At 45.5% G+C, this 26,402-nt stretch overlaps 1 protein-coding gene across 1 annotated transcript in view; it reads left to right on the top strand.

Annotated features, from left to right (window-relative positions):
• Positions 1-26,402, top strand: part of garnl3 (GTPase activating Rap/RanGAP domain like 3) — a 357,427-nt gene that overhangs the window by 92,914 nt on the left and 238,111 nt on the right. The window contains 1 exon segment of the mRNA XM_073052650.1: positions 23,130-23,204. Coding sequence (XP_072908751.1) covers positions 23,130-23,204 — 75 coding nt within the window.

The raw sequence follows: 26,402 nt of genomic DNA, 5'->3' as shown, positions 1-26,402 counted from the left end.
CCTTTAGATGGAAAAGAGGCCTTTGATAAGTATGAGATAGTGCAGGTGCTGGAAATCCAGAGCAAACATGCATAAATTGCTGGAGGAATTCAGCAAGTCAGGCAGCATCTATGGAGAGGAATAAACAGTCAATGTTTTGGGCCAAGACCCTTCATCAGTCATTTGAAATTATTAAATGTGACGATCTATATTGGCATAAATATCTCATCCAGAGACAGAGAAGCAGTTTCAGCGACAGGTTACTGTCGATACAATGCTCCTCAGACAGGATGAAGAGGTCAATACTCCCCAATGCCATTAGGCTTTACAATTCTACCGCCAGGACTTAAGAACTTTTTAAAAGCTATTATTAATGCTTTTTGAGATGGTGATTTAGATGCATATCATATTTTTTTTACTGAGTTAAGTATTGTATGTAATTAGTTTTGCTACAACAAGTGTATGGGACATTGGAAAAAAAAGTTGAATTTCCCCATGGGGATGAATAAAGTATCTATCTATCTATCTATCTATCTAAATAGACTTAAATGTTTTAAATATTGTAAGGAATGATCTCAAGTCAAACCCAAAAGATAAAGGGAGAATCATAAACAGGAGAAAATCTGCAGATGCTCGACATCCAAAGTAACACACACAAAGTGCTGGAAGAACTGTAGGCCAGGCAGCATCTGAGGAAAAGAGTAAACAGTCAGTGTTTCAAAACAACACCCTTCATCAGGACTGGAAAGGAAGGGAAGGTTGGGAGACCATTTCGCCTAGCTTGTCCACCGCAAAAAGCAGAATCTCCCGGTGGCCATCCATTTCAATTCCACTTCCCATTCCCATTCTGACATGTCAGTCCAAGGCCTCCTCTACTGCCGGGATGAGGCCACACTCAGGGTGGAGGAGCAACACCTTATATTCGGCCTGGGTAGCCTCCAACCTGATGGCATGAGCATCAATTTTTCGAACTTCCGGTAATTGCCCCCCCCCCCCCCCCCACATCTCCTTCACCATTCTCCATTCCTGTTTCACTCTCCCACTTCACCTCCTTACCTGCCCCATCACCTTGCTCTGGTGCTCCTCCCCCTTCCCTTTCTTCCATGGTCATTTGTCCTCTCCTATCAGATCCCCCCTTCTCCAGCCCTGTATCTCTTTCACCAATCATCTTCCCAGCTCTTTACTTCACCACCACCCCGTCTCCCTGTTTCACCTATCACCTGCCACCTTGTATTTCTTCTTCCCCTCCCCCCACTTTCTTAGTCTGACTCCTTCCCCCTTCCTTTCCGGTCCTAATGAAGGATCTTGACCCAATATATCAACTGTTTACGCTTTTCCACAGATGCTGCCTAGCCTGCTGAGTTCCTCTGGCATTTTGTGTGCGTTGCAGATGAAGGGAGTGATGGTTTCCTAAGGAAATGCAAATTTTATTTCCATTTTAGCTGCTGAGCCTGACTTATACAAGTTAAAAGGCATTAAGAAGAGATTTTATATTACTTATTTACATACTGAAGTCATCAGCTCTCGTTCAGTAAACTGGAGGTTTACATCTGACTGGAGGACAAGATTGATATAATGCAGTACAACTGTGAAACAGGTACTGGCATCACATAGCTTTCTTCAGGTTGGATTTGTTATCTGTCACGGCAAGCTTATTAAAAAATCCTTTGCACTAAGATTTGCTTTTCTTCCTCTTTCTGTCTGTCTCTGTCCCTGATATTGAATTATAAATTAATCTTACAAATCGCCTCTCTCGCTGTCCGGAGGTAATGACGCTATTTTGATTCTTTACCTGAAGGATTGGTCTTGACACTGCAAATGGCAGGAAATGAGAACGGAACATCAGAGGATCTGGGCGTTTTGCAGTCGAGAGGCTGTGTTTCATTCTAAGCCATGCTGGAGTCAGGAAATGAGAGGTTGCGGCTGTCGACTAATAAAAGATAACATGCCAAAGATCGAGGCTGCAGTGCCCATTGTGAAAGCTGGATTTTGTGGACATTTGAGACGGTTCTGAGGCTCAGCCTGTGCTTTTCAAAGATCAAAGTAAATATATTATTAAAGAGCGTACATGTCATCATATACTACCCTGAGACTCTCTTTCTTGCAGGCATTCACCGTAAGTACAAAGACAATAGGATCTACAAAAAACTGCACACCGCAAAGACATAACAGACAGCCAGTGTGCAAAAGACAACAAATTGTGCAAAAATTAAATAATAGTAAACAAATGAGCAGTAAATATTGAGAATATGAGATGAAGGTTCCTTGAAAGTGAGTCCAAAGGTTGTGGGAACAGTGTTGGGGCAAATGAAGTTGAGCGAAGTTACCCCTCTGGTTCAAGACCCTGTCAAAGTGGTAATAACTGTTCCTGAACCTGGTGTTGTGGGTCCTAAGGCTCTTGCACCTTTTTGATGGCAGCAGTGAGAAAAGAGCATGGCCTTTTAGAATGAACTTGGACTGTAGAACTCTCCAAGTAATGGAAGTAACTGCCGAATAATCTTTCTCCCTCGGTCATAGAGAGCAGTCTTTTGTTGCAAACTCTTGTCAGGTTGCCATATTCCAAAATTAAAATGGAGCTTTTGGAAGGGCAAAGTAAATGCACATTTATTAATTGCTATGTGAATGTGCATGTCTTTTAGCTGGTTAATAAGGACCCTTCCCTTTTTCTCTCTCTCTCCCCCTTTTCCTACTTCCCCACCACCATTCCGCATTCCCCCTTCCTCCTCTTCTCTGTCTTCGACCTCTTCACCCTCTTTTCCTTCCCCATTTCCCACTTCCCATTCCCACTTCCCCTTCCCTCTTCCCGCTTTTCCTTTCCCCATCCCTCTGTCCTTTCTCTCCCTCCCTCTCTCTCTGTTTATCCCTCTCCCTCTGCCCCTTTACCCCCTCCCCTTTCACTCTCCCTTTCTCGCCCTCCCCGTCACTCTCCCCCTTCCCGTTGCTTTCTCTCTTCCCCTCTCCCTCCCTCACTGTAAGCCGCACTCTCTTTCCCTCTCACTCTCACTATGCCTGTCGATCTCTCTCTCTCTGTTGCTCCCTGAATCAACTCCCTGCCATCGCTCCACTCTACCTTGCTGTCTCTCCTTCTCTCTATCCCACTGCAGAATCCCTTCTGTTTATGATCTGTATTTTTGTCTTGTTTTTCAGCAGCAGTACAGTGCGAAGAGCAAATTAGTTTAGATTAAAAAGCTAAATATATAGTGCAAAAAAAGCTGAATAATGAGGTGGTGTTTGTGGGTTCAGAAGGTGTATGGCAGATGGGAAGAAGCTGCTAATGAACTGGTCGGTGTGTATCTCCTGTCTCTCCTCCCTGGAGGTGAGCATGTCCCGGATGATGAGGGTCCTTAGTGATGTGCTCGCTCGGTGAAGGTCTGGCCCTCCTTCTGCGAGTGGTACTGATGATCATTGGAGATGCTTTATTTTGGGTGGAATTCCAAATCATGGCCTCACCCAACTGTTCCCATAGGTTTAATGTGCCCTTGGCAGTGTGTTCCCTTTTGGTCTCCATCTTAAATTAAGAAAAGCATCCTATGATGCTTCACAGGAAGCCATGTCTAAAAGTTTGGTCAAAGATGAAGGTTTTTAGGAATCATCTTAAAGAAGGGAGGCAGAGTGGCAAAGAAGTTTGGGAAGCAAAACCCGGAGGTGAGGACTTCAGCGGTGGAAGGGATGGCCATTTTGTATTTAGAGATACAGTTCGGTAAGAGGCCCTTCCAGCCCATTGTGTCTGCACCACCCAATTACACTCATGTGACCGATTAACCTATGAACCTGGACCTCTTTTAGATGTGGGAGAAAAGCCACGCGGACATGAGGAGGACGCACAAACTCCTTACGCGGGAGGTACTGAACCCCCCGCAGTGGCAGGGATGGAACTGAATGAGTGTTACAGTACTATTTCCCCCTCCCCCACCACTCTCGCGGAAGAGTAATTAAAATAAGCATCTTCAAGAGGTCTGAGCTGAAGAAGCACTGAGATCTCGGATAGAGGCCAGTCACAAAATCAGAAACAAAACCGTTCCCAGGACGTGCGGCGTGTGAGAACAGACCATCAGTAATGCTGAGTTCGGTGGCAGGAATGCTCATGTGGCCTTCCATCTGCTCGAACTGCAGAGACAAACTCGATTTGTGGCCCAATTTGCATTGCCTGCTAACTTCAGTTGAAATGATTCGACTGCAGTGATTGTCCTCCTGCACACTCTGATCAATTTACATTGTTTAATTCAAATTACCAGATAATTAATTTTCCTGAGCTGAAGTTGACAAGAGCAGAATGTGTTTGCTTAGACGGGTAGATCGGGGGTTTGAGGATGCTTTGACGCGTTCCGTATTATTGTCACATGGCTCCTTCTGATAGGGTAGGCGGAGGGAGGGAGTGTGTGAACTCTATCATCTCTGCAGGCTGCATTGTCGAGGCGTCCACGTGGAATACTCCCGAGGGTTTTGCCTGTCGTGCACCGTCTGGTGCTCCTCGTGGAGGCCCTTCGTCAAGATTGGAGATGCATGGTCTTAGCTGAAATGCTGACCATTACTGGGCACGCTATCTAGAGATCTGGAAAATTAATCTGAGCAGATAGAGAACTTAAATTCAAGCAATTAAATAAATCAATAAACTGTTAAGTGCCAATAATGATGATAGGCAATTGTCACAATAATCTGCCCAATGGCCCTCAAAGTAAATTTATTGTCAAAGCGAGAAGGGAAGGGGAAGGAATGAAGAAGGGACAGAGAAGGAGGGGAGAGTGAAGGGAAGAGATAGGGAGAGAGGGGAGAGTGAGGGGAAGAGATAGGGAGAGAGGGGAGAGTGAAGGGAAGAGATAGGGAGAGAGGGGAGAGTGATGAAGGGATAGGGAGAGAGGGGAGAGTGAAGGGAAGAGATAGGGAGAGAGGGGAGAGTGAGGGGAAGGGACAGAGAAGGAGGGGAGAGTGAGGGGAAGGGACAGAGAAGGAGGGGAGAGTGAAGTGAAGGGATAGGGAGAGAGGGGAGAGTGAAGGGAAAGAGAGGGGAGAGTGAAGGGAAGGGAGAGAGGGGAGAGTGAAGGGAAGGGACAGAGAAGTGGGGGAGAGTGAGGGGAAGAGATAGGGAGAGAGGGGAGAGTGAAGGGAAGGGACAGAAGGAGGGGAGAGTGAAGGGAAAAGATAGGGAGAGAGGGGAGAGTGAAGGGACAGGGAAGTGAGGGAGTGAAGGGAAGGGACAGAGAAGGAGGGGAGAGTGAAGGGAAAAGATAGGGAGAGAGGGGAGAGTGAAGGGAAGGGACAGAAGGAGGGGAGAGTGAAGGGAAGGGACAGAGAAGTGGGGGAGAGTGAAGGGAAGGGACAGAGAAGGAGGGGAGAGTGAAGGGAAAAGATAGGGAGAGAGGGGAGAGTGAAGGGAAGGGACAGAGAAGTGGGGGAGAGTGAGGGGAAGAGATAGGGAGAGAGGGGAGAGTGAAGGGAAGGGACAGAGAAGGAGGGGAGAGTGAAGTAAAGGGATAGGGAGAGGGGAGAGTGAGGGGAAGAGATAGGGAGAGAGGGGAGAGTGAGGGGAAGAGATAGGGAGAGAGGGGAGAGTGAAGTGAAAGGACAGAGAAGGAGGGGAGAGTGAAGTGAAGGGATAGGGAGAGAGGGGAGAGTGAGGGGAAGAGATAGGGAGAGAGGGGAGAGTGAAGGGAAGGGACAGAGAAGTGGGGGAGAGTGAGGGGAAGAGATAGGGAGAGAGGGGAGAGTGAGGGGAAGAGATAGGGAGAGAGGGGAGAGTGAAGTGAAAGGACAGAGAAGGAGGGGAGAGTGAAGTGAAGGGATAGGGAGAGGGGAGAGTGAAGGGAAGGGACAGAGAAGTGGGGGAGAGTGAGGGGAAGAGATAGGGAGAGAGGGGAGAGTGAAGGGAAGGGACAGAGAAGTGGGGGAGAGTGAGGGGAAGAGATAGGGAGAGAGGGGAGAGTGAGGGGAAGAGATAGGGAGAGAGGGGAGAGTGAGGGGAAGAGATAGGGAGAGAGGGGAGAGTGAAGTGAAAGGACAGAGAAGGAGGGGAGAGTGAAGTGAAGGGATAGGGAGAGAGGGGAGAGTGAGGGGAAGAGATAGGGAGAGAGGGGAGAGTGAAGGGAAGAGATAGGGAGAGGGGGAGAGTGATGAAGGGATAGGGAGAGAGGGGAGAGTGAAGGGAAGGGAGAGAGGGAAGAGTGAAGTGGGGACAGAGAAGTGGGGGAGAGTGAAGGGAAGAGATAGGGAGAGAGGGGAGAGTGAAGGGACAGAGAAGTGGGGTAGTGAAGGGAAGGGACAGAGAAGGAGGGGAGAGTGAAGGGAAGAGATAGGGAGAGAGGGGAGAGTGAGGGGAAGGGACAGAGAAGGAGGGGAGAGTGAAGTGAAGGGATAGGGAGAGAGGGGAGAGTGAGGGGAAGAGATAGGGAGAGAGGTGAGAGTGAAGGGAAGAGATAGGGAGAGAGGGGAGAGTGATGAAGGGATAGGGAGAGAGGGGAGAGTGAGGGGGAAGGGACAGAGAAGGAGGGGAGAGTGAAGTGAAGGGATAGGGAGAGAGGGGAGAGTGAAGGGAAGGGATAGGGAGAGAGGGGAGAGTGAGGGGAAGAGATAGGGAGAGAGGGGAGAGTGAAGGGAAGAGATAGGGAGAGAGGGGAGAGTGATGAAGGGATAGGGAGAGAGGGGAGAGTGAAGGGAAGAGATAGGGAGAGAGGGGAGAGTGATGAAGGGATAGGGAGAGAGGGGAGAGTGAAGGGAAGAGATAGGGAGAGAGGGGAGAGTGAGGGGAAGGGACAGAGAAGGAGGGGAGAGTGAAGGGAAAAGATAGGGAGAGAGGGGAGAGTGAAGGGACAGAGAAGTGGGGGAGTGAAGGGAAGGGACAGAGAAGTGGGGGAGAGTGAAGGATTGGAGGGGCTGAGCTTCGACGTCAGTGGTTTGGTTAGGGTTGGAGCTATTATTTCAGTAGCAATGGCAGTTAAAGTTGGAACACTTGCCAATGTGCTCGGGACAGGTGTGGGCAGCATCTTTGACTGGGGTTGAATCTAATGTCGGGGTCAGCAGAGCCACAGGGGTTTACCTGGGAGATTGCCGCTGAATGCTCAGTCACCATCACCTCCTCTCCTGCTGATGCTGAGCTGAAGAAAACCTTTGTATTAGCAGCAGCAAATACATCCCAGCCAAGGTGAAAGGAGTAAGTTGTTTCTGGAAAGAAGTTAAAGCCCGGCTGCTGAGCACCAACTCCAAGCCTTGCCAAGCTTCCACTGCTGACTCACAGGGACGTGGGCAGAGGGGAGCCTGTCAGCTTTCCATCACTTGCTGATAAAGGCTGCTCCCTCCCCCATTCGTCAAGTCAAAGAAAACAACAGCTTAATTTTAATTAGAGAAACATTCTCAGCCTAATCCACTCCGTGTGAGCAACAGCCTTCAGTAACAAGCTTGTGAGCTTGCCCACAGTTTGTCAGTCAAATGCAGTACTGGGAGCTGTTGATAAGAGACCCGTGTGAATCTCATTTCCAGCAGCTCCAGTGCCTCTGAGTGACACGTTCTTGCCTAGAAATTGGATCACACCTTTCTTGGTGTTGCACGGAGCTGCTCAGTCTGGTGAATGTACCGTGTAGCCGTCCAAGTCTGCGACAGAGCTGAGTGGGAATGGATGTCCACGGGCTCTTGTTCTGCCAGAGCCGGGTTCCTTCGGAGCCTTGCTCCGGCTTGGGAACTTCACCTCAGGACTTAGTACAGAGATACCTACTGAGGGCGTGGCATATTGCTGTTACAGCACCACTGACCCGTGTTCAGTTCCACCACCGTCTGTAAGGAGTTTCTACGTTCTCCCCGTGACCAAATGAGTTTCCTTCATGTGCTGCTGTTTCCTCCCACATTCCAAAGATGGACATTTAGGGTTTGTGAGTTATGGATGTGCTATGTTTGCACTGGAAGCTTGGAGACGCTTGTGGGCTGCCTAGTGCAAAACTCACTGCTATGATATAGACGATGCATTTCACTGTATGTTTCAATATTTTGATGTGACAAATAAAGCTCATCTCTTTAAATAGGCCCTATGGCCAATGATGTCTCTGCCAACCAGGATGCCAAATTAAACTAATCCCCTCTACACCTGATCCATTTCTTTTCGGTCCCTGTTCGTGCGACTATTTAAAATGCCTCCTAAACGCCATGGAACATAGAAGAGTACAGCAGAAGAAAAGGCCATTCAGCCCACAATGTTCTGCTAAAAAGCAGATCAAAAACACACAAATGCCAATCCCTCCTACCTACACAATGTCCATATCCCCCATCTTCCTTACATCCTCGTGCCTGTCTGAAAATCTCTTAAAAGCCTTTGATGTATTTGCCTCTACCATCATACCAGGCAACGCATTCCAGGCATCCACTATTCTCTGATTAAAAGACTTGCCCCTCACATCCCCCTTGAACTTACCCCCCTCTCACCTTCAATGCCTGCCCTCTGGTGTTAGACATTTCAACCCTGGGCAGCATATACTCTCTGTCCACTCTATCAATGCCTCTCATAATCTTGTAAACCTCTAACAGATCTCCCCTCAGTCCCAGCGCTCCAGAGAACGCAACCCAAGGTTATCCAGCCTCTTGTGGTTGCACATGCCCTCTAACTAGGCAGCATCCTGCTAAACCTCTGATGCACCCTCTCAACATCCTTCCTATAGTGGCACAACCGGAACTGTATGCAATACTCCAGATGTGGCCTAACCAGATTTTATAAAGTTGCAACATAACCTCTTGACTTTTGAACTCAGTGCCTCGACTAATAAAAGCAGGTATTCCATAAACTTCTTAACACCTTATTGAACTGTGTAGCCACTTTCAAGGAGCTAAGAACTTGGATCCCAAAATCTCTCTGCTCAACAACACTGTCAAGGACCTTGCCCTTAAAGGTGTACTATCTCTTTGCATTTGCTCTACCGAGAAGCAACACCTCACATTTATGGGGGGTTAAGCTCCATCTGCCATTTCTTAGCTCATATCTACAACTGATCTATATCGTGCTGTATTCTTTGCCAGTCTTCTACACTCTCCACAACTCTACCAATCTTGGTATCATCTACAGATTTACTAACCCACCCTTCTATGTTTGCATCCAGGTCATTTATATACATTACAGACAGTCGAGGTCCCAGCGCAGATCCCTGTGGAACTCTACTAATTACAGATCTTCAGCTCGAATATGTCCCTCCAGCCATTATCCTCTGTCTCCTATGTATCTGCTTCCAGTTCTACCCCTGAAACCCCTTTCCAGGCACTGGTCACAAGAGGCAGTAGACTCCATCAGCTCAGAATCCTCCCCACCTTTGAGGACGTCTTCAAAAGGTGGTGCTTCAAAAAGTTGGCATCCAACATTAAGAACCCTCACCATCCATCCAGTTCATGCCCTCTTCTCATTACAACCATTGAGGAAGTACAGGGGCCTGAAGACCCACATTTGCATTTATTTAGAGAAATGGCATCAAGTTGGCCCTACCAATCCTTTAAACTGCTCCGCCCAGCGATCCCCCAATTTAATCCTAGCCTAATCACAGGACAATTTACAATGACCAATTAGCCTACAGTACTAACTGAGACATCTTTGGAAAGTGGGAGGAAACCGGAGCACCCACAGGAAACCCATGTGGTCACAGAAGAACGATGCAGAAACAGATTCTCCCCTTTCCTCAATCATTTTCTGAACGGCACACTAACTTTTTTGTTTGTTTGTTTCTATTTATTTATATATGTAATTTATATCTTATGTTTTGCACTGTATTACTGCCACAAAGCATCAAATTTCACCGTCTCGACTATTAACCTGTCCTCACCTCTTATGATTTATGAACTTCAATCATCAATGTCTGTGGACAAACTCACTTTGTGCACTTCAGAACACTATTTACTTGCATTGTTTATTGTTTGCACAGTTTTTTCCCTACACATTGGGTGTTTGATGGTCTTTTTCATGTTTGTTCGGGTTTCTTTATTTCGTGGCTACCAGAAAGGAGATGAATCTCAAGGTTGTATAAATGTGTGCATACTTGGATAATAAATGTACTTCGAACTTTATTACACAGTTCCAAAGCCCCTGGGGCTATGGAGATTTCCAAATATCTGCCGCCATCAGGAGGTGAGCAATAGATGGCCACTCTGATTGCTTTGCCACTCTGCCACCCTGATGTCCATGGTGGAGCAGTGGCTGGGGAAGTGGACAGGGAGAAGCTCAGAAGCTTTGAGGACCACGGGACCAGAGCGGATGTTGAGGTCAATTGTCTCTGTCTCTCTCTTCAAGTGGACAGCTGTTGGTCAGGTGGACGCTGAACCCCAGACCACAGCCGATACCCCAGAGAGGGGTCTGAACGTTGTTGGCTGGGTTGGAGTCAAGTCAGGGAAAGGGAAGGGACATGGTGTAGGAAGGCACTTGCACCCTGGGGCAAACTCAGTACGTATGTATGGAGGGAAATAGAGGGTCAACTAGACTGAAAGATAGAGAGGAGGCATCCAGTATAAAGAGGTGAAGGGATGGAGCAAGAGGAGGCAGGTGATAGGTGGATCCTGGTTACAAGGGGTGATAGGCGGATGGAGGAGAGAAGAGTGGAAATAATGACAGAGGTTGGCAGGTGATAGGTGGATCCTGGTTACGTGGGGTGATAGGCGGATGGAGGAGAGAAGAGTGGAAATAACGACAGAGGTTGGCAGGTGATAGGTGGATCCTGGTTACGAGGGGTGATAGGCAGATGGAGGAGAGAAGAGTGGAAATAATGACCGAGGTTGGCAGGTGATTAGTGGAGACACCAAAGAGCTTCAGATGATGGAACCAGATGGGAAAGGAAGGTGGAGCATGGGGCCAGGTAAGGGAGATGGAGTGGGCAGATAGGAACAGTGAGGGAGGGGAAGAGGCACTGAAGGAGAAATGTGTGGGTGATGGTTAGAGGAAGAGGCAGTAGGAATGGACAGAAACTGGGTGAAGGGGAGGCTGGGGGCTTTGTGGGGCAATTGTGGGAGGAACTAGGTGGATTAAAGGGAGAGAGAGTAAATGGACAGATAGGGATCAGTTCGCTTGAAAATGGAGAAATCAGTGTTCATGCCATCGGACTGTGAACTGCCTGGGTGCTGTTAATTGGGATGCACTTTTAGCTGAAGGACTTCTGACGACAAGACTAACTTTAATGTACTCAGTGCTACAATCTGCAGCTTCATTCTACTGTTCAAAAGCTGTGCCTTGTCCTCCTTTCTGGAGTCTGATTAATCTATCTCCACCCTGCTTACCCCTCCCGCACCCTTCACCTCCCAACTGGAAACCATTAAAGCCGTTGCAAGGATTGGAAGAAGAGTTCAGATTTGCTTTGTATATTTGTACTTCCTATCACTGAACTTCCCCATGCTGAGCAATCCTAATGAAAGGTCAGTGACCTGAAAGATTATTGGGATCAGGTTTATTATGTGTCGTGAAACTTGTTTAGTGGCAGTAGCGCTGTTGATAAAACGTAGAGTGTGTGTCTTCAGGTTCCTCTACCTCCTTGTTGAGCAAGATGATAATCGTCGAGGCCGAGAACAGAAAACAAACACGTGCTCAGCGCCATCTGTCCGTGTTTGACCGGTCCCCCTCTCTTCTCGCAGCAGTCATTGGTTGAGAGATACAGGAAGCTTGGGCCTCACTACAGCAGGTTTGGGAGCAGTTGCTGCCGAGTGGCCATCGGGCTTCACTCACCTCAGCCCTGAACTGACGCCACTACTCTGCAGCTCGTGTTCTGTGTGTTAATTCTTTACCTTTTTCCTTTTTACTACTTGGGCAATTTGTTTGCTTTTGCACACAGGATGTGTGGTGGTCTTTGTTGTGTGTGTGGGTTTCATTGTGTTTCTTCGTTTTGTGAGTACCTGCAGGAAGATGTGTCTCAAGCTTGTACAGTATATATGTCCATAGTTTGATAGTAAATTTGAACTTTGAAGACACTCTGAGTTTATTTCAAATCTCAAACAAAACATTTAAGTTGATCTGTTGCTAACACTAGTTAAACTCTTGACATTTAGCACTAGCTATGGCCATAATTTATTAATAGTTTAACAGCAGTTAAATTATAATAAATAATAGTTATTGTCTTCTAATGGTTGATATTAATTCCGGGACAGTAAGGCCTTTTCTTAGATGATCAATGGCTCGTTGGTCAGGTCTCTTTCCAGAACCATTGTGAGGTTGCATTCACTTTCCCAGGCTCTTGCTTCATGGAACTGCTTTGCTGGACAGCTGGCATGGAAACGCCAATGACCCTGAATGGAAAGTACTGCAAAAAGTAGTGGATATGGCCCCCCAGTTCATCGGGGGGTAAAGCCCTCCCCACCATTGAGCACATCTGCATGAAACATTGTCACAGGAAAGAAGCATCCATCATCAGGGATCCCCACTACCTGGGATATGCTCTCTTCTCACTGCTGCCATCAGAAAGAAGGTACTGGAGCCTCAGGACTCACCCCACAGGGACAGTTATTACCTCTCAACAGTCAGCCTCTGGAACCAAAGGGGATAACTTAACCCAACTTCACTTGCTCCATCATTGAAATGTTCCCACTATTGTTAGTCCTGATGAAGGGTCTTGGCCCAAAACGTCGACAGTGCTTCTCCCTATAGATGCTGCCTAGCCTGCTGTGTTCCACCAGCATTTTGTGTGTGTTGTTTGAATTTCCAGCATCTACAGATTTCCTCGTGTCCACAACTACTGTGCTCACTTTCAAGGACTCTTCATCTCATGTTCTCAATATTTGTTGTTTGTTATTATTATTTTTCTTTCTTTTTGTATTTGCACAGTTTGTTGTCTTTTGCACACTGGTTGAACGCTGTCGTTGGTGCAGTCTTTCATTGACTTCATTGATTTTCATTTATTCTCATATGCATATTATTCTGTTATGGATTTATAGAGCATGCCTGCAAGAAAATGAATCTCAGGGCTGTATATTGTGGCATAAAGGTATGGTGATAGTAAATTTACTTTGAACTGTAGTGAACAGGGGAAGGAGAAGCCTTTCAGTTTTCTGTGTGTTGGTTCACTGTTTAATTGCTTTTGGTGGGTGATTAGGGTAATTACAGAGTTTGCTGACTGCTGATAACTTGCTCAAAGCAACAATTAACAAAACTGCAAAAGAAAAGCTAAATTGAAAGAGTCATCTTTGCCTTGGCCTGCGGTGTCTATCGTCTAAACCCATGAAAATTAAATCTTTTTTTTTACCTGGCTTAATAAAATTCTGCTGCTTCCAGGAGGATCCATGTTCAGTTTTGGTTACAGTTTTGAAGGGAAACTGTGCACAGGGAGCTTCTTAATGGTAAGATACACTCAGTGGCCACTTTTTTAGATACCTCCTGTACCTAATAAAGTGGCTACTGAGCGTATGTTCATGGCCTTCTGCTGCTGTAGCCCATTCTCTTCAAGGTTCAACATGTTGTGCATTCAGAGATGCTCTTCTGCACACCACTGTTGTAATGTGTGGTTATTTGAGTTACTGTCACCTTCCTGTCAGCTTGAACCAGTCTGGTCATTCTCCCCGACCTCTCTTATTAACAAGGCATTTTCACCCACAGAACTGCCACTCTCTAGATAGTTTTGTTTTTCCCACCAGTCTCTGTAAACTCTAGAGACTATTGTGTGTGAAAATCCCAGGAGAACAGCAGTTTCTGAGATACTCAAACCACTCCATCTGGCACCAACAATCATTCCACAGTCAAAGTCACTTAGAACTCATTTCTTCCCCATTCTGATATTTGGTCTGAACAACAACTGAACCTCTTGGCCATGTCTGCATGCTTTTATGCATTGAGTTGCTGCTACATGATTGGCTGAGAAGATACTTGCATTAACGAGCAGGTGTACAGGTGTACCTAATAAAGTGGCCACTGAATGTATATGTCACTATATACTTTCAGATTGATTTCCTTGCAGGCATTTACGAGAAAAAGGAATACAATATAATTTACAGAAATCTTTACATAAACAAAGAAAGACTGACAAACCTTGTGCAAGAATAGACAAACTGTGCAAATGAAAGTAAATAAGACTGAGGACATGAGTGGTTAAGAGTCTTTGAAAATGAGTTTGTGGAAAAGTTCAGAGCAGCGGTGGTTGAAGTTTTGCACACCGGCTCAGGAGTGTATAATGATTGTAGGTTAAGAACTCTTCCTGCACCTGGGACCTGAGGCTCCTGTACCTCCTGCCCGATGGTAGTAGTGAGAAAAGGCATGGCCTGCATATTTTGGGCCTTTGATGCTTTTGGAAATGTACGCAGTGGGTTTTTCCTGTGATGCGCTGGGCTGTCTCTACCACTTACTGCAGCCTTTTTCATCCCTGTTTCCACACCAGGTGTGATGCAGCCAGTCAGGATATTTGCACTAATGAGCAGATGTACCTAATAATGTGGACACCAAGTGTAATTTCTGACCAAACCCCCCCCCCCCCCAGAGGCAGGTGAGCATTTCTAAAAATCTCTAGGACTGAGTGGCTGGCGGACACCACCCTGAGAGCGAACATCAGTGGGATGTTGCAAAAGTTGCGTTTTCTTTCAGATCTTCTCTGAATATTAATGTTTCCAGCTTACACTCATTGGCCACTTCATTAGACACACCTCTCCACTTGCTCATTAATGCAAATATCTAACCAGCCAATCTTGTGTCTCTGAATGCACTGCACATTGAACCTTGAAGTAGATGAGCTACAGCAGCTGAAGGCCACAGGCGTACGTATTATTAGGAGGTACCTAATAAAGTACCACTACGTTGCTAGAGTTGGGGCAACCGGATGCGATGAGGTGGTGGGGGTTGAGAGGAGGAGATGAGACCTCCAGACGTGCAAGCAGCTAACCTTTGACTTCCGTTCACCATGGCAACCTGATTTACCACTCCCATGCCTCCCGTTTCTCACTCCAGCTCTTACAATTTGTGCTTTCTCCAGCAAAGCTCTCAGGTTTGCTTCCTTTAGGTGGCAGTTTTCCAGGCAGCCACTGGGGCCACTTGCCGCCAGATTTAAGAATGTTAGCGCATTACATATTGGAGCAGGAGTGGGCCAAGAGCCTGGTTAAGCCTGCAGTCCCATTCGATTAGGTAATGACTGATTAAATAATGTTTCCATTCCCTCAAACCTTTTGATGCAGTTCTGCTTTGTATGCCTTCAATGACTTAGCCTTGCCTGTGAATCTGAGACCTCCGTTGGTCAGTTTCGACCATGGACATTGCATCCCGGCTGTCTAGATAAGCGAGCCAGGGCAGTATAATATGGAGGGCAAGCTGGTGCCCATTTTGCTCTCCATGCATCTAATGAACCCAAAGGAACTACAGAGCTTGATAGAGGTTGGCACCAGCAGTGCCTTAGGAGTTGCCAGTCAGTGTGATTTACTCCCGAAGCCTTCCCCACGAGTGGGTCTAGCTGCAAGGCAGTGGAGGTTTGAGATCAGAGTTTTCCTTCTCTCAGGTGAGCTGCCTGTGGCTGATGAGTCCAATCTGCCCAAAGCGACTGGTTTAAGGCTCCAGTAACCTGCCTTTGCCCCTTCTCCTATCGGTAGAAATGGCTTCACCAGATTTAGTAGCTAAGCCACACGTGAAGGCCAGGAGCTGGACTTTGTTGCTCAGTGGCTGTTTGAGGTGCACGTCATTGGGGGCATTTAGTAGGTAGTGTGAGCTTGTCCCCACTACCGGTCCCAGATATAACTACCTCAAGGAACCTCCCCATGAAAATTCCTGGAAAACAAATCCTTCCTGCCTCCACGTTAAAGGATAATCCCTTATTTTTAACAGAGTGCTTCCTGTTTTCACAAGGTGACAGATCCCATCGACCTCTACCCTGGTCAACTTTCCCAAAATCAGTGTATGTGTTTCCAAAGAAAGCACATCTCATTATTATGAATTCCAGTGATATGTTAAATGGTAATGAAGATGTGTTGATAACCGCCTCTAAAAATTTGGTGTTCGTGATATGTTGGGTATCTGTTATGTATGCACGTCACATCTGTCATCTGGAATTCTGCTTTTAGTATTTCATAGAGAGGCATTTCAATATTAAAGTTCCTATGTAAACACTTAGAACGAAAATCTTATTTGTGAACATGCATTTCTCTCTCTCCGGGCTTTGTTGTCATGGTTTCAAACGTCTGAAATTTTCCAACTCAATATAGTTATTATATTAGAGAAGAAACAGGTTGTTATCAAGTACCAATGTGATGGATAATGTTCGAGAGAATTAATTGTAATCATGAATCTTGTCTATCCCGACAATATTTACAATTTTTGCCTGTGCTGAATATAGTTATCCATCGTAGCTATTCGGGTGGTGACATTCATATTGGTATCATCGTATCTGAGTATTAATGTTCTTTTTCCCCCCTTTATTATACATTTCCAAAATAGCACCCATCGTTTTCCTGAATTCAAATGACAGGAGGCTGAACTTTTCCTTGTAAAAGCACTGGATCTAGGATCAGAGGGCACAGTCTGAGAATAAGATGTCGCTGAAGAACATGCCCTCTTCTCATTGAAGCCATCAGGGAGGAGGTACACGAGCCTGAAAACACACACTCAATATTTTAGACACAGCTTCTGCCCCTCTGCCATCAGATTTCTGAACGGCCCATGGATGTACCTCACTATTTTGCTCTCATTTTGCAATACTTATTTATTGTTTTTGTATTTCTTATTGTAGTTGTGTATGTATTGCAAAACAATAAATTTCATGACGTGCACCAGAGGTGCTGTGTTTGCTGAGCCTTCAGCGTTGTCAAGAACCCCTACAGTCATACAGGAGGTACCTTGTATAAAGACAAAGGCTGTTAGGCTGGGTAGCTTCTTACCCCAGACTGTGAGACTTCTGAACACCAGTACACATTACTTATAATGCACCAGTAATGGTAGTACTATGCATTTTTAACTATATGTCCTAAATGAACTTTGTCAACTTGTCCATCTATAGAATGCTTTTTTATCTGTTAATATTATTGTGTTGTTATTAATTTATATGCTCTATGCAATATATGTGCTTGGTCCCGGAGGAATTGAATTGAATTGAATGATCTTTATTGTCATTATACATAGGTACAATAAAACTCTGTTTGGCTTCCTCTCGGGCAAATAAAAACAAGACAGAAACAAAAAAACAGTATTAAATAGATAGGAGAAAATAAGTTGCAGCAGCACCAGGATGTTGTTTCATTTAGCTGTATACATGTATACGGTTGAATGGCATTAAACTTGACCTTTGTCAGTGATAATAAATCAGATTCTGATTGTGTAGATAGCTGGTTAAGATGGACAGCTCTGATTAAATATACGAGGGGTGATTGATAAGTTTGTGGCCTAAGGTAGAAGGAGTCAATTTCAGAAAACCTAGCACATTTATTTTTCAACATAGTCCCCTCCTACATGTACACACTTAGTCCAGCGGTCGTGGAGCATACGGATCCCTTCTTTGTAGAAGTGGACCACAGCAGGGGTGATTGATAAGTTTTGGCCTAAGGTAGAAGGAGATGAGTTATTAACTTCAAACTTTCTGCATTATCACTCAGAGTTGAACTGCACGTGCATGTAACGAGAGTGTCTTGCACCTCCAGGTGGCCCACAGCAGGGGTGATTGATAAATTCGCGGCCTAAGGTAGAAGGAGATGAGTTACCCAGCTCTCGTTAAACTTCAACTCTTTGAAAATGCAGAAAGTTTGAAGTTATTAACTCATCTCCTTCTGCCTTAGGCCATGAATTTATCAATCACCCTATGCTGTGGACTACTTCTGGAGGTCCAAGACACCGACTTCTACAAAGAAGGGATCTGTATGCTCCACGACCGCTGGACTAAGTGTGTAAATGTAGGAAAAATAAATGTGCTAGGTTTTCCAAAATTGACTCCTACCTTAGGCCATGAACTTATCAATCAACCCTTGTATTAAACACATAGAACTGCAGCATAAATAACCAGAAGACAAAATGTAGCCACACAGCTGTATTCAAGGTAGATCTGTTAATCCTGTGTCTCTTTTGTCGGAGTTTAGAGGGGAACTTGACCGTGCAGTGTACAAGATCGCTCCTATTGTGAGCAGTTTGCCTGCTCCAGCCATGGTGGAGGGAGAAGTGGTTTCAAATATCGGAAAATTGAAACATTAGATTCACCCTCCGGGGCTGACTTGTGGCGTGTTGGCAGTGCTGGCCAAACAAAACAACAAAAGCAATTAGTTGGATGATTAATAGTCAAGGTTGTGTTGGAGAGGTAGAGAATTCTGGCACTCTACTGACTGATGCCTATCCTTGATACCGGTGGTGAATTGCTTAGAAACTCATTTGTGGCAGATGATATCAAAAGTGTTCAATACTAATGACAGTGTGTTGAGCACTGCCTTGGAAATTTGATGTTAGTGATCAATTATGCATTGTAAAGACAAGCTTGAACATCTTGCAGTAATGGGAAAACTGATGGAAGAAAAAGTCATGGTCAACAGCACATGGCATTCATGAGTTACATCAAAGGATGGACAGGAAAAAGTTTTAAAGAGCTTATTACAACTTGTCACATTAAAAACAGAGGGAAAACCATGATACCCACGTCATATGATACGGCACAGGATGGTGGTGATGATGATAAAACATAAGAAATTCTGCACGTGCTGGAAGTTCAAAACAAAATGCACAAAATAGTGGGGGAGCTCAGCAGGTCAGGTTACATCTATGGAAATGAAAACACAGTTGAAGTTTTGGGTTGAGACCCTTCTTCAGGACTGGAAAGGAAGGGGGTGCAGACACCAGAATAAAATGGTGTGGCGAGGGGAAGGAGGCTGGCAAGAAGATGATAGATGAAGCCAGGAGGGTAGGGAATGTAAAGGAATGGAGAGGAAGGAATCTGATAGGAGAGGAGAGTGGACCATAGGAGAAAGGGAAGGAAGAGGGAACGCAGAGGGAAGTGATAGGCAGGTGAGAAGAGGGAAAGGCCAGAATAGGGAATAGAAGAAGAAGAGGATGGGGAGAGAAAAAGTTTTTTTTTACCAGAATAAGAAATCAATTTTCATATCATCAGATTGGATTGTGGTTTTGTTGTGTATGCACTTTGCATCTGTCCTCTAGAATTTTGCTCTTCATATTTCATTTTGAGGCATTTCATTATTAAAAGTTCCTATGTAAACATTTAGAATGAACATCTTGTAGGTGAGCATGCACCTGTCTATCTGCAAGCTCTGTTGCTATGGTTTTAAATTACTGGAAGTTTCCAACCCCAATGCAGACTTAATATTAGAGAAGAAGCTGGTAGTTATCAATTGTCTACAGATTATGTTCAAGACATTACCTGAAATCGTAAATATTATCTTACCCAACCATAGTTACAACTCTTGTCTTCTATGATTATAGTTATAAATGGTGCACTGCGCCAGATAAATGGATCTGGATCAGCCTATATCAATAGACAATGCCGCTGGTGCCTGAGAGGAGTTTTATGTGACCGCGTGGGTTTCCTCCACTTCCAATATGTACCGGTGGTAGGTTGATTGGTCATTGTAAATTATCCCGTGATAGGCCAGGGTTAAATCGGGAGGTTCCCGACGGCACGGCTCAAAGTGCGAGAAGAGCTTGCTCCACGTTGTATCTGAATAACTAAAAAACCTCAGGAGAACATCACAATCAACTCAAGTTATCTCACTAATACTATTACTACTCTAAATAGTTATTAATTGCATCTATTCTGGTAATGAAATTTCTATCATTTTATAGAGTCACAGCACAGAAACAGGCCCTTTGGCCCATCTAGTCCAAGCCAAACGATTATTCTGCCTAGCCCCATTGACCTGCACAAGGGCCACGGTCCTTCATACCAAGCGGTTATCCGAACTTCTCTTAAATGTGGAAATAGAACTTAGATCCACTAACCTCTCCACGCCCTCTGAGTGAAGAAGTTGACACTCATGATCCTCTTAAACCGTTCAGTTTTCACCCTTAACTCATGACCTGGTTATGGATGAAAGGTAAAATATTGAAAGGGAACATGAGTGGAAACTTTATCACTCAGAGGGTGGAACAAGCTGCCAGTGGAAGGGGTGGATGCAGGTTTGATTTCAACCTTTAAGAGAAATTTAGACAGGTACGTGGATGGGAGGGGTACAGGAGGCTATGCTCTGGGTGCAGGTTGATGGGACTAGGCAGATTAATAGTTCTGCACAGACTAGGTGGCCTGTTTTTGTATTTAGTTTTCTATTACTCTAATGAAAAACTTGCATAGAGCATCAGGCAGAAGATACAAAAGTCTGTAAACTCAACGCTGCTGTTATAGGGCCAGCATGATAGGATGGCCTCTGTTCCTCACATTCTACTTCGTCATGGCCCTACACCTTACTGTCTGCCTATATTGCACTTTCTCTGTCGCTGTAACACTTCCTTCTGTATTCTGTTATTGTTGTCCCTTCTACTACCTCAATGCAGGATGGTAGAGATGGGCATGTTGGTCCAGCTGGGCTGAAGGGCGTGTTTCCAAGTTCTATGCTGATGTGCATGCACAGCTGGCCAGCGGAGCCTCATGCACCTGTCAGCCAGCCATCAGCATTGTGGGGGGTGGGGAGGGGGGGAAGCTCCCTAAAATATGCAATTTTGTGTGTTATCCTGTTCTTAAATGATTTATTTTTTCTGTGATCCAGCAGAAATGTATCTCTGGTTACATCAGTCCTCTGACAGAAACTCCTGAGGCAGTGGGCTATTTAAATCAGCGGCAGAGACTTAGAAGAGATGACATTTTTCTATTATTGCACTGCTTACTGTAGTGCTGTGCCCCATGGGCCCTCTGAGCTCTGCCACAGAAAGGCTTGGTGGGAGTGCTTCTAAACATTGTGCTTCCTGTCCAAGACCTTTCTTAAGTGTGTTTTTTTTTAGAAAGATAAAGAATCGGAGATAAAAGCTTGCATTCTCCCTGCAAGCACTGAGCCTGGAGGGGATTTGACAATATTTGTATAGCTGCTGATGGACTGTGAATATTTTGTGGAGAGTTAAATTGGTTACAAAAGCTGAATGCAAAGTTCAAAGTCAAAGTAAATTTATTATCAGATAAATATATGTCACCATATACATCACTGAGGTTTGTTTTTCTTGTGGGCATTCTCAATTAATCTATAGAATTATAACCGTAACAGAATCAGTGAAAGACGGCAGCAACTCGGGCGTTCAATCAGTGTGCAAAAGACAACAAACTGTGCAGATACAAAAAGAAGAAATTTATTTATTTATTTGTTGAGCTATCATGTGAAATAGGCTCTTCCAGTCTTTTGAGCCATGCCACCCAGCAATCCCCCGACTTTTTCCCAGCCTAATCATGGGACAATTTACACTGACTAATTAAACTACCAATCAGTGTGTCTTTGGACTGTGGGAGGGACCCAGAGTGGAGTGGTCATGGGGGGAATGTACAAACTCCTTACAGGCAGCAGTAGGAAATTAACCAGCCTCACCTGTACTGTAAAGCGTTGTGTTAACAACTACTTGATGCACCATCAATAACTCTCGGAGACGTGAGGCGAGATATCGGCTTTTATTGGCTGGAAGAAAGAACAAGCAGCAATTGACCACCACACTACATCCTGGAGGCTGAGGGCAAGGCAGTGTCTCCAATCGCCTTTATACAGGGGTCCGTGGGAGGAGCCACAGGAGCAGTCAGCAGGGGGGGCATGTCCAGACAGGTATATGTAGTTCATCATACTACTCTACCACACCAGAATATTTAAGAGTTTTGGCAATAAATATTGAGAACACGAGATGAAGAGTCATTGAATATGAGCATTATACTGGCTGCTTAAGGCCCTTTGTGCTGATGTGAAATGGCCAGTCTCTACCACCACCCCTGGAGAGGCATTTCACGCACCCCCTACTCTCCCTGTAAAAAAAAATTATCTCTGACATCCCCCCTATAAATTCTTCCAACGCACCCCCTGTATTGACCATTTCCATCCAGGGAAAACGTTTCTGGCTATCCACTCGATCGATGCCTCTTTATCATCCTGTGCTCCTCTAACAAGTCATCTGTCACTCTGCTTTGCTCCAAAGAGAAAAGCCCTAGTTCGCTCAATCTATCTCCATAAGACGTGCTTCCTAATTCAGGGAACATCCTGTTAAATCTCCTCTGCACCCTCTCTAAAGCTTTCAATTCCTTCCTATAACAAGGTGACCAGAACTGATCACTAGGCAACCTAGTGTGGTCTAATCAAAGTTTAATAGAGGTGTAACATTACCTTGCAGCTTTTGAACTCAATACCTTGACTAATGAAGGCCATCATACTAGATGCCTTTTTAACCGTCCTATCAACATGTACAGCAACTTTGAGGGAATGATTTGACATGGACTGCAAAGTAGAAGCAGGAGCTGGCCACTCTGCCTCTCAAGTCTGCTACCACATTATCCGGATTCATGATGTCTTTGAACAGCATGGCAGACTTGTGTTCAGCTCTGGTAACCACTGAGCACATCTGCATGAAACACTGTCACAGGGAAGCAGCATCCATTGCCATCCATCCCCCACCACCCAGGGCACATTCTCTTCTCGCTGCTGCCGATAGGAAGGTCTCAGGACTCAACCATCAGGTTCGGGAACAGTTACTACTCTTCAGTCATCAGGCTGTTGAACCAAAGGGGATAACTTCACTTGCCTCATTGTTGAAATGTTCCCACAAACAATGGACTCTTGATCAAGGACTCTTCATCTCATGCTCTCGGCAATTATTGCTTATTTATCATTATTATTGTTTCTTCTGTTTGTATTTGCACAGTTTGATGCCTTCTGCACTCTGGTTGAATGCTCTAGTTGGGTGGTCTTTCATTGGGTTATAGTTATTATTCTATAGATTTGAGTATGCCCACAAGAAAATGAATCTCAGGCTTGTATATGGTGACATAACTGTACTTTGATAATAACATTTACTTTGAACTTTGGTCTGTCAGATGCTCAATTGCCCCCTTAAATGAAGTGGTCAACACAGTCCACAGAACTCCACTTGCACAAAACACTAGGTGTGGTCTCACCAATTACAGTTGCAGTAAAAAAAAATTACATTCTCCATCATTCATTCTCCCATCTCCTTGGGAATGAAGTTGACCCATGGGTGACTGTGCCCACTGGACATTTTACTTTGGCATTGGATATGATGTGTAGAATGAATGTTCCCTGTTGAACTCTTGCAATAACTCCTGTTTATTCTTTCCTCTTGCCCTTTGCAGCTTATTTCCAGTGATGCCGATGGGGCAATACAGAGAGCAGGCAGGTTCCGTGTGGAGAACGGATCAAGTGATGAGGTACGAAACAGCTGTCTGCTTTGTTGGTTGGGTTGAAGTTGGGTGCTGTGATGTTGTTACTGAGGTTGGGGTGATGGATGCTCCGGGCAGGGTGGTGGGAGGTAATAAGACACCTCTTCCCTCCGCTAGTCTGCAGGTCACCTTTGGGCAAGGTGTAGCACCTGCTTAGCCACCCCCACCCGAATTCAGGGTCATATGAAGCCACAGGAGCAGGTATGAGCAGCTGGTGCATATTGCAAGTCCTGGTTATGCAACCACTGACACCAGGTAGACAATCTCTAATTAAGTATTGATAATGGCTGGGGTCACCCATCTCATAAAGACACTGCCCAGAAGAAGACAGTGGCAAACCACTTCTGTAGAAAAATCTGCCAAGAACAATCATTGTCAAAGACCTTGATTGCCTACATCATACGACATGGCACCTAATGATGATGTCATATGACATAGCACGTGATGATGATGATGACTAGTGAACACTGATCTTCTGTTAACTTTCCTGGTTTACTTGCGGTACCTACATACAAGTTGTTAACACATTAGGCATTGGACTATGCTGATCTCACTGATGTGGGTGTGTGAGAGGTCAGATTAGGGTTTAGGGAGAGGGATGTGGAAGAGTCAGAGGTCAGATTGGGGTTTAGGAATGGATGTGGGGAGTCAGGTCAGATTAGAGTTTAGGGACAAGGATGTGGGTAGTCAGAAATTAGATTAGGATTTAGGGACAGGGATGTGGGTAGTCAGAGGTCAGTTTGGGGTTTAGGGACAGGGATGTGGGTAGTCAGAGGTTAGATTAGAGTTTAGGGACAGGGATGTGGGTAGTCAGAGGTCAGTTTGGGGTTTAGGGACAGGGATGTGGGTAGTCAGAGGTTAGATTAGGATTTAGGGACAGGGATGTGGGTAGTCAGAGGTCAGTTTGGGGTTTAGGGACAGGGATGTGGGTAGTCAGAGGTTAGATTAGGATTTAGGGACAGGGATGTGGGTAGTCAGAGGTCAGTTTGGGGTTTAGGGACAGGAATGTGGGTAGTCAGAGGTTAGATTAGGATTTAGGGACAGGGATGTGGGTAGTCAGAGGTCAGTTTGGGGTTTAGGGACAGGGATGTGGGTAGTCAGAGGTTAGATTAGGATTTAGGGACAGGGATGTGGGTAGTCAGAGGTCAGTTTGGGGTTTAGGGATAGGGATGTGGAGGAGTTTCAGATCCAACCAGAGTCTAGGCTTCTGCTCTGACCTCTGCATTTGAAGGCTAGCGACGTGGATGTGTGACAAAGAACACCCACGGTCCAAGTTTTCAGTCTGCGCTCGAAAACCAGTGATGTGGACATTGATCAAGGATCATCCCCGGATGTTGGGCTGTTCCAGGTCAGTGAGACCCAGGAACGGATATGTGTGTGTGACTAGGAGGAACCAGAGCTGCCTGCTTGGCGAGCCTGGAGTTCGGGGTCCCATTGTCACTTGTCCAGGGCTCGAAACTGAAGATCAAAGCTGTGGTAAACCATGTATATCTGTCTGGACTCGCCTCTCTGCTCCTGTGGCTCCTCCCACAGACCCCTGGGTAAAGGTGATTGTGTCACTTCTCCTCCCACAGTCCAGGGCAGTCAACCAGCATGGACGTGCTCCATTTTACTGCTAATAAAAGCCTTTCAGTATTTACCCTACTTCCAGTCTTTTGGAGTTATTGATAGTGCATCAAAAGCCCGAAGGTCGATCAGAAATCGGGGAGTCAGAGGCCTGGAGACTGGAGGCCTGTCGGGGGGTGGGAAGACTGTGTGTGGGTAGATGGGAGAGAGGAACAGGGTTTGCTTTGTTGCTTCTTGTGTTCTGAGTTGATTGACTGTGCATTGTGGGCATGCTGTGTTGGCGCTGGAATGTGTGGCAATACTTGCGGGCTGCCCCCGGCACGTCCTTGGGTTGCTAGTATTGAGCATTACTAGTAGCTTTCTAGTAATTGTAGTGTTGCTAATTCTGTATCTTTCTAGAAGCTTCTCAGATCTTCTGCCCCTTGAATCTATTTTATAGGGGAATTGTTATCGCTGAAACGTTGTTCATCTCTAGTCTGAGTATGAGATGACCATGCTGTTTTGTCTTTTCTTTGTCCATTCTTCTTTCTTGTGATATCTAATAAAACAGCCAAGTTTTGTGCCTCTTTCTTGACTTCTGAAGAAACTTGGATCAATGTCACCGGGCAGAGTTTCTGTAGATCGATGACTGAGATTGGTGAGCTGACCACGATTCTGGAATGGTAGTGACTTGGGCTCTTACCCATGAGCTCTATGGACTAGCTGCTGTCCAGCAAGAAGCTTGTTGGAGGTTAGGTGTGGCAGTGTGGTGAGAGAGATTGAGAAGCCTGTTCAGGAAATGCTGTAGCATTGTCGATGTGCCTCTGCATCAAGACCGGCTCTGTTATGGATGCATTGGGTAGGATCAGGGTCTGCTGCCATTACTAAGCAAATGTAAAATAAAGACTAATTACTGTGGGCGAGCTTTGTTGACACATTCAGTGAAGTATGGTAAAGATTGGCTTAATACGCAAAAGGAAAACTCCCTACTAATCCACCTCACTATCCAATAAGACCATAAAACCATAAGATATAGGAGCAGAATTAAGCCATTTGGCCCATCAAGTCTGCTCCATCATTTCACCATGGCTGATCCATTTTCCTCTCAACCCCAATCTCCTGTCTTCTCCCCACATCCCTTCATGCCCTGACCAATCAAGAATCTATCAACCTCTGTCTTAAATAAAGCCAGTGACTTGGCCTCAATGATGTCTGCCTTCCATGAAGGAAACATGGGAAGTCACATTTTCCAAGATCTTGGTGTGGGCGTCTTTTGTGTGAGTGGGTCTTCACACCTCCTCTGGCAATGAATTCCACAAATTCACCAATATTGCCCTTTAATAATCGGATTTGGATTCAGATTAATTAATTTATTACATTCACATTGAGACATACAGTGAAACGCACCATTTACGCTAATAACCAACATAACCGAAGCAACCTCCCCCCCCCCCCCCCCCCCAGTGTCACCACACATTTTGGTACCAACAGAGCATGCTTACAATGTTTATCGGAACAACAAAACAAAACAAGCCTCTTTCCTCCCTCCCGTCCACCCGCCCATTCACACAAAAGAAGCCCACACCAAGGTCTTGGAATGTTCCCCATGCTTCTCATGTTTCCCATGTTTTGGGAGTTTTC

Source organism: Hemitrygon akajei, chromosome 7 (genome assembly GCF_048418815.1).
Source record: "Hemitrygon akajei chromosome 7, sHemAka1.3, whole genome shotgun sequence".
Taxonomy (NCBI): domain Eukaryota; kingdom Metazoa; phylum Chordata; class Chondrichthyes; order Myliobatiformes; family Dasyatidae; genus Hemitrygon; species Hemitrygon akajei.
The sequence above is the reverse complement of the archived record's forward strand: the minus strand, read 5'-3'. Positions and strand labels throughout refer to the sequence as shown.